The sequence below is a fragment of the Chiloscyllium plagiosum genome, chromosome 21, assembly GCF_004010195.1.
Source record: "Chiloscyllium plagiosum isolate BGI_BamShark_2017 chromosome 21, ASM401019v2, whole genome shotgun sequence".
Taxonomy (NCBI): Eukaryota; Metazoa; Chordata; class Chondrichthyes; order Orectolobiformes; family Hemiscylliidae; genus Chiloscyllium; species Chiloscyllium plagiosum.
In genome coordinates, this window is record NC_057730.1 from 7,160,211 (window position 1) to 7,168,957 (window position 8,747).

At 42.4% G+C, this 8,747-nt stretch overlaps 1 protein-coding gene across 3 annotated transcripts; it reads left to right on the forward strand.

Annotated features, from left to right (window-relative positions):
* The first annotated feature begins 636 nt into the window (after nt 1-636).
* On the forward strand, nt 637-8,296 carry LOC122560500 (cytochrome c oxidase subunit 6B1). 3 transcript variants are annotated; one of them, XM_043711161.1, is made up of 4 exons: nt 637-764; nt 5,004-5,114; nt 7,603-7,703; nt 8,143-8,296. In XM_043711161.1, exons 2-4 carry the CDS (start codon nt 5,009-5,011, stop codon nt 8,194-8,196), a joined length of 261 nt encoding a protein of 86 aa, XP_043567096.1. In that variant the 5' UTR covers nt 637-764; nt 5,004-5,008; the 3' UTR covers nt 8,197-8,296. The 3 variants fall into 3 exon arrangements, with proteins under 3 accessions (XP_043567096.1, XP_043567097.1, XP_043567098.1); XM_043711162.1 differs by lacking the exon at nt 637-764 and adding an exon at nt 829-976; XM_043711163.1 differs by lacking the exon at nt 637-764 and adding an exon at nt 1,177-1,263.
* Nucleotides 8,297-8,747: the final 451 nt, after the last annotated feature.

The following is an 8,747-nucleotide window of genomic DNA, read 5'->3' on the forward strand; positions in this document are numbered from 1 at the left end:
AGAGGAATGAGGGAGGATCTCATAGAGACTTTAAAAATTCTAACAGGATGACACAGGGTAGATGCAAGGAGGATGTTCCCGGTGGTGGGAACCAGGGATCACTGTCTGATGATTCGGGATGGAGCATTTAGGATGGAGATGAGGAGACATTTCTTCACCCAAAGAGGGATGGACCTGTGGAACTCATTACCACAGGAGGTAGCTGATGCCAAAACATCTAATGTATTGAAGGGACGGCTAGATATAGCACTGGGGGGGAAAGCAGAATTAGACTACTGAGTTGGATGATCAGCCATGATGGTGATGAATGGCCTCCTCCTGCTCCTATCATCAAGGTTTCTATGTTACAGCATCTTTCGGGTTTTCTTTAGTTTGAACAGTGGGTCTCTGAATTGACAAAATGATCTCTCGTTTGAAGCTTGTTAATTTTGTATTAATATGGTGTCAATCTGCATGCATAAGGTCATCTCTAACCAGGCAAGTGCCAAGAATTATATAAACAATTAAATGTGGTTAATCATTAATCTTTTTCTTGAACTAGCGCTCACACTCTTTAGTGAATAGTTGAAATCCTGCGTTCACAAATCTGCTTTACATTCTCCTGTATGTTGCAATCTTGCTTGCAAAGTTCCCTTACATTAATTAACTTGCTGCTTCCCCTCCTCTCTCTAGTTCCTGTTCCGGGTAAACGCACTTCCTTAACGTTAAATTAAACGTGTTTAAAACGTACAGCTGTAGGTTTGTTTCAGCCTGCTATCACGTCGGTAAGCGTCCCGATCAGAAACGGCTTATTAATCATTGAGTTATGTAGGAGTGGGACTGGTGGTGGAGGGAGGGGGTGTTGAATTTCTGCTGTAATGCGCCATTCGTGAGTAGACACGGACCTTATAGTGTCTTAGTCACAGTGTAACTGACACGGAAGTGGAGTGGAGCTGAGCTGTTTTCTTGTACATTTCACTATCGCTTTGGACTGTAGGTAAGATATGGCTTCTCCGCTATAATGGAGCAGTCAGTCTCAGCGAAGCGGCGATGTGAGACATTGGCAGCCAATTTGGAAAGGCTCCTTGTCTTTCGAGGTTGCATTGTTTCTGAGTGGTCGAGGGAGACTGCTTTCGGTTTGAGGTTTTAATTAGCGCCGAGGCGAGGCGGTTCCCTGCATTGAGCGGGGTTTATGTTGTTTCAGACTCCGAACTCGCTCGCAGTGAAATTTCAGACAGAACCACCATTACAGCTCAGCGCCTGGAGCTCATTCGAGACTCGTTAGTAAATTATAGAAGGAATTTGCATCACTTTAGTGTGGACCCAGGCTTGCCCTTCTCAATGTCACTGCAGGCCTGGGTAGGATTGACCTTGTGAGGGGAGAGGATGGTGTCCGAGGTGAACTAGGGGAGCTGTAGGCACTGAGGGATGGGGAGTTAAGATTGAAACAGAGACTGTGACTCCAATCCAGTGTAAACCAGAATGGGAATTTAAATATGAGCATCTACCCTGCTTCATTTCTGCTATTTCTTCACAGCACAGTTCCTGTTGAGTGTTTTTTTAATTGTTTTTAACTAAAACAGTGCTGAATGGCCTTGCTTAACCAGCTGTGTGCAGAGGGAACTTGCCCTTTGCTGGATCAGAATGGATTAGGATATCTGTCTGGTTAGGCCTTGGCTCCTGTGCTTATTTTCAGCTAGCCTGCCCAGAGATCTTTCCCATCTCTGGAGCCCCTCGGTCCAACTCTTCCATACCAATCAGATATCCTAGATTAATCTAATCTCATTTGCCAGCATTTGGCCCATATCCCTCTAAACATTTCCTATTCATATACCCATCCAGATGCCTTTTAAATGTTGAAATTGTACCAGCCTCCTCCACTTCCTCTGGCAGCTTATTCTATACACTCACCACTCTCTGAAAAAGTTGCTCCGTAGGTCCCCTTTAAATCTTTCCCCTCTCACCCTAAACCTCTAAGTTTAAAAATCACACAACATTAGGTCATACTCTGGTGTTGAGTTTTAACTTCGTCTACTCCAGTCCAACACTGGCACCTCCACACCTAAACCTTTAGTTCTGGACTCCCCCACCATTGGGAAAGACCTTGTCTATTCACCCTATCCATGTCCCTCATGATTTTATAAACCTCTATAAGGTCACCCTTCAGCCTCTGACGCTCCAAGGAAATCAGCTCCAGCCTATTCAGCCTCTCCTACCAACCCTGGCAACATCCTTGTAAATGTCGTTTGAACCCTTTCAAGTTTCATAACATCCTCCCTTCAGGAGGGAGACCAGAATTGCATACAGTATTCCAAAAGTGGCCTAATCAATGTCCTGTATAGCTGCAATATTACCTCCCTCTTCAGTGCATCTCATCTGGTCCTGGTGACTTATCATCTTAAGTGCAGAGCAGCATTTTTAAATTTAAATTATTCTATTTAAAAATAATGAAAGCTTGTAAATAAGGTATCCATGTACTTGTAGCAGGAATACTGAGTGAAAGATTTGGAGGTGGATGTAGGCCTGGACTTCCATTTAGTGTTTAAGTCTGAGCTGTTGGGGTTCCTCAGCATACAGTGTTGAGCCTGATCACATTGAGCCACAATTTTAATCAGTTAAATCAAATAAAGTGTTTAATAGTATCCACATTTAAATAGGGTTGAACTTTCTCAAGTTTTGATGTTACTGGGACAGTGATACCCAATGCAGACTGGGTGACTGTTCAGTTAATAAGCATGGTATGAACCTTTGGCCACTGCCCATTTTAATACAGCTCTTCACTCTCCTGCTTTCTATTTAGTTGTGCTGCTGTTCCAGTGAAACATGAAACAAGCTGGAGGAACAGCACCTCCTTTTCCCTTTTGGCTATTTTATAGCCTCTGGATTCACCATTGAGTATAACAACTTCACATGCTGAACATGTTTTCCCCCTCCATTATGATCGCTCCCACCTCCCAAACAACTGGTTTTCTGTTTTTGGCAAAACTGAGCTATATTCTACCATTAACACTCACCCAGCACCTCACTCTCTTCTCTACAACCAATACCATATCAATTGCCTTTTGTTCTATGACACCTGTGAACTCTAATCTCCCTTGTCCTCTAACCTTCCCCTTTCCCCCTCTCATGACTTACCTGTTTGGTCCACTTGCTCTCAAACTTCTTCTCCTAAGATAAAATCCATCACCTTTTTTTGTCTCTCTTTGAGTTCAAAAGGAATGAGACAGATTTGAAACATTAACTCTGTTTCTCTCTCCACAGATGCTGCCAGACCTGCTGAATTTCTCCAGCACTGCATTTTATATTTCAGATTTCCAGCATCTGCAATATTTTCCTTTTGTGTTACTACAATGCAATGTTACTCAAAAGCAGGAGTTTAAGTGGAATTAGATTCAAAGTGTGTTTAATACCCTTTTTTAATTGCAGGGTTCAGATATTATACCAGTGACAGTGAAATTAAGTTTAAAATAAAAAAAAGAATCTGTATGTGCTTTTTTATTTATTTGTGGGAAGTGGACATTGCTGGCTAGGTCAGCATTTATTTTGTATATCTAATTGCACTGGAAAAGGTGGTAATGAACCACCTTCTCGAATCATTGCAGACCTTGGACTATAGTTACACTATTGTTAGGGAGGATGTTCCAGGAAATTGTATCAGTAACACTGAAGGGACAGTGATATAGTTCCAAGAGAGAATACTGTGTAACTTGGAGGAGAAACTGTTCCCTTTGCCTGCTGTCTTTGTTCTTCTAGCTGAATATATTGTGGGTTTAGAAGGGGCTACTGAGTTACTGCAGGTACATCTTGTAGATGGTATACACAGCTACTGCTATGTCATCGGTGAAGGGTGAATGCGGTGCCAGTCAAGCGGGCTGCACTATCCTGGTTGGTGTCAAGCTTCTTGCCCATATTTGGAGCTGCACCCACCCAGGCAGGTGAAGAGTATTCCATCTTATTCCTGATTTTTGCCTTGTAGCAGAATTCCATGCTGTTGTTGCCTCGGTATTGTACATAGTGAGTCCACATCAGTTTCCGGTCAGTGGAAACACATAGGATGTTGATAGTGTGGGATTCAGTGATGATTATTGAAAGTTGTGGTGAGATTCTGTTGGAGATGGTCATTGTTGGCATCTGTATGGCAGGAATGTTAGTTGGTCAGCCGATACCTGGGGATTGTGCAGCACTGGCTGCATAGCGGCATGGACTACTGCAATATCTGAAGAGCCACCAATGCTGCTGAATGTTGTTCAATCATTGGTGAATGTCCCCAGTGCAGATCTTATGACGGAGGGCAGTCATTGATGGTTTAGGTGATGATTTTGTACCTTGGATAATGTCCTGAGGAGATCTTGTAGTATTGTCCTTAGACTGAGATGACTGACCCCAAAGTGACCCTAACCTTTGTCAGGTATGCATTCAAATGGTAGAGGCATTTCGCCTGAGCTCCAGCTTTGCTAGGGTTCCTTGTTGCTCCAGTCAGTCCAGTGTTGACCTGAATTCCAGTCTCTCTTGTCTCATCTCTGGAATTCAGTTCTTTTGTTCATGTTTGGACCAAAGCTGTATTAAGGTCAGGAGCTGAGTGATCCTGGTGGAACATGAACCGAGCAGGTTATTGCTGAGTAAGTGTTGCCTGATAGCACTCAATTAATTCCATTGTTTTACTGATGATTGACCAGTTGACTGAGCACTACACAGTGGATTTATTTAGATTTTTTTAATGGGTAGGAGTAATCATGGGCGATTTTCCACCTTGATGGATAGATGCCTGGGGTAACAACCGATGCTGTGATGGTTACGGTTAAAATCTTGAGCATAACGAAACCCAGTAACAAAGCCTTTTCCAAAAGCATTTTGAAAAGCATTTTCCAAACAAACGGACTTTTGGCTGAGCAAGTGGCTGAAGAGCAGGATGCCAGGGGTTTCATGATCCAAGCTGTTGCACACTGTTAGAAAAAGCCCTGGAAGTTCAATTTGTGTCTCATTCTCTAAAAGACATTGTTTTTATATTTGTGCTTGTTCCTCAGACACGATGGCAGAGGATATCCAGACCAAGTTGAAGAATTACAAGACGGCACCTTTTGATGCCAGGTTTCCCAACCAAAATCAAACCAGGAACTGCTTTCAAAATTACCTAGGTGAGGAATTATTGTGAGAAGAATTCTCCTTTTGACCAGAAGCAGAAAACATGGCTCGTAATTTAGCCTGGAATTGGTTTGTACAGTGTTAAACCCCCTACAATACTTTAAAAATTGGTATTTTCCTTTCAAGGAATGGCAACATTTCTGTGATTATTTTAGTTTTCTCAAATTTGCCACTTTTTGCTGGAAGTAAATGGGATTTAACCTGTTCACAGAAGGTTTCAAACAGATAAATGAAGCTTAATTCCAATGCCGGCAAGATACTGAAATGTACAGAATCTAATTAAAATGCAGTTGCGAAAGTGGTAATCCTACTTGGCATTTATGTAAAGTGTTTCCTCAAAAAGGTCTGGCTGCTGGCTCGGGTCTACCTCAGTCTTGAGAATTACAGTTCTTTTTCTTTTTTCAGCAAGGGCACTCACAAGCAGCTTCCAACACTTTTTTTTTCAGGCAGAATTGACAGTAATTTATACCATGGAGAAAGTGAGGACTGCAGATGGTGGAGATCAGAGTCGAGAGTGTGTGGTGCTGGAAAAGCACAGCAAGTCAGGCAGCATCCGAGGAGCAGGAGAATTGACGTTTTGGGTAGGAGCCCTTCATCAGGAATGCCCAAAGTGTTGATTCTCCTGCTCCTCGGATGCTGCATGACCACCTGTGCTTTCCCAGCACCACACACTCAACAGTAATTTATACCAAGCATTGTAACAGAATATCGAGCTAATTTTTGTTTAACTGTGATCAGTAGGTTTTGGTTTCATTTGACTGGTGTTGGAGAATGGAACTATTTTCTCCTGTATCAGAAATGACCGCCCTTGTGGTGCATTTGTAATGGCCTGGATGTAAATCAATTTCTGGAGTCAGCGCTGACTTGGAATAAAATGCAAGTTCATAAATCATTGAATCCCTCCACCATGGAAGCAGGGCATTAGGCCCATAGAGTCCACAGTGACCCTCTGAAGAGCATCCAATGCAGACCCACTCTATTCTCCATAACCCTGCATTCCATGAATGATCCACCTAGCCTGGACACGACGGGCAATCTAGCATGGCCAACCCACCTAAGTCTCGCAGACACGAGGAGAATGTACAAGCTCCACAAAGACTGATGCCCGAGGCTAGAATCGAACCAATGTACCTGGTGCTATGAGGCAATAGTGCTAACCACTGCGCCTCCGTCCTGGTCAGTTAGTGCCGAACAGTGAGGTTTTCTAAATGACTTTAAGAAGGCGTTTCAGTTTGCTGCATCCATTATGATGTCAAACCTTGGTTGTAAAGTGTTTCCTCAAGAAGGTCTGGCTGCTGGCTCGGGTCTATCTCAGTCTTGAATTACAGTTCTTTTTCTTTTTTCAGCAAGGGCACCCACAGCAATTAATGCCATAAAATATCACAAGGTGCTTCATAGGACTTTGAAAAAAAAACAAAATTTGAAATTGTCCCACTATTGGACTTTTGGCTGGTGATTAAAAGATTGATCAGAGAGGTGGAGATTGAAGAAAATGAGGTGATGAAATTTAGGGAAGGCATTCCACAGCACAGTTGTCACTGGTGGAGTGAGCAACTAAAACAGAGCGATACATGGCTAGAAGTGAAGGAATTATTTCTGAGGGTTGTGTGCTGGAGATTAGTGATAGGGAGGGATGGGAATTAAGAAAAGGACCAGAACTTTCAATTTGGAGCATTGCTTAACTGAGCCAGAATAGGTCACAGGAGCAATAGGTGAATAGGACTTTGTTGAGGTCAGGATATGGGAGGCAGGGTTTTGGGTGAGCTGAAGTTTATGAAAGTGGAATATGGGGCATGCACTAAGATTGATAAGGAACTGAGCTGCACCAATACCTCATCAATAGTTCTAGTTATTCGGGGAAGAAGCAATGGCTTAGTGATATTTTTGCTAAACTATCAGTCCAAAAACTCAATGTTCTGGGGATCTGGATTCAAATTCATGGCAGATGGTGGGATTTGAATTCAGTAAAATCTGGAATGGAGTCTAATGAAATCCATTACCAATTGTTGGAAAAACCCATCTGGTTCATTAATGTCTTTTAGAGAAAGAAACTGCCATCCTTACTCCAGAGCCACAGTAATGTGGTTGACTCTCTGGGTAATTAGGGTTGGGCAATAAATGCTGGCCTAGCCAGAGGTCCACATCAGTGAGTGAATATATAAAATTTGCCAGAGGACTGGTCTAAGCCTAGTTTAGGTGGAGTCAAGTAGAACAACTGCAGCCCAGTAAAGGTGCCAGTAATTCATTGATATGACAGTGTGGCTTCGAATCAATGAGCACTCTCCTGAATATTTAATCATCTAAATTGTTCATTGCTATTGCACTCCTGTACATCCTAGAGATGGGCCTGAAATCGGTTAACCCCCAATTGTGCTAATAATGAATCATCAGCTTTATACTGCAGTGATTTTCTCTTTTGTTTGAGTGCAGTATATTTGTGGATGGTATTATAATACTGTCCTCCTTGTGATTGTCTTACAGACTACCATCGTTGTACTAAAGCACTGACTGCAAAAGGAGCTGATACTTCTCTATGTGAGTGGTATAACAGGGTCGCGAAATCACTCTGCCCAATCTCCTGGGTATGTAATGGCACAATGTATAATACTAAAGTGTTTTTAACAATAGGTCGTGCTTCTTAAAGTCAAATGTTGATCATCTAAGCTATTTATTTTGGAAGTCTGAACTAACATTGGTTTTGTATTGTAGTTAATGTAACAAAAGGAAAACAATGTTGCATTGCATTTTATATTAGGAGAAAGTGAGGACTGCAGATGCTGGAGATCAGAGCTGAAAAATGTGTTGCTGGAAAAGCGCAGCAGGTCAGGCAGCATCCAAGGAGCAGGAGAATCGACGTTTCGGGCATAAGCCCTTCTTCAGCAACACATTTTTCAGCTCTTGCATTTTATATTTTGTTGTTATATAAGCAAATGAACTGCAATAATCATTCAGGTAGTTCAACACCTGAAATTCTGCTGATTGTATCATCGTATAACTATATATTTATTTTCCATCTTTTAGATAAACAAATGGAATGACCAGTTGGCTGAAGGCACGTTCCCTGGAAAAATCTAAGGTGTGAATGCAACCTGATTGATTGAAACACTTACAATGTTTCCAAAGCTTCCAGCCTTCACCAAAATAAATACTGAATATTAAACTGGTTACTTTCTTACCTTTTTTGTCCTTCTTATTTTGTGTAAGTCAGGGGTACATGTAGAGTAATGGGGAGGGGAAGGGTCTGTGGGGGGGGGAGCTGTGGCATGGCATGGTGTTACTCTTTGGAGGGTTGGTGTGGACTTGGGTCAAAAAGGCCTGTTTCCACACTGTAGAGATCCTATGTTGTGTGATTCTAATAACATAGGATGCAATAATTCCACATTCTGGGGCTGGGGGAGGTTTCACATGAATGGAAATAATCATGAAAGAATTGCTCTGTATTAGTTTGCAAACCTCTAGACAAATTTCATCATCTTTCCTAACTGCACTGACTGGCCAGAAATCCCAGGGCAGTCCCATTGTCACCGTTTCTGCTGAATCTTACCAGAGCTCCCATCGATTCAGGAATGCTGGCCAAACAAGGGATTAGCTGCTTGATCATACCCAGCAGGATGACTGAGGGAAGG

Bases quoted from the DNA above. Each gene is read 5' to 3' on its own strand.
- LOC122560500 (XM_043711161.1), top strand. From the start codon at position 5,009: ATGGCAGAGGATATCCAGACCAAGTTGAAGAATTACAAGACGGCACCT. The intron at 5,115-7,602 runs GTGAGGAATTAT...ATTGTCTTACAG, and splicing joins CTGCTTTCAAAATTACCTAG to ACTACCATCGTTGTACTAAA. The intron at 7,704-8,142 runs GTATGTAATGGC...TCCATCTTTTAG, and splicing joins CACTCTGCCCAATCTCCTGG to ATAAACAAATGGAATGACCA.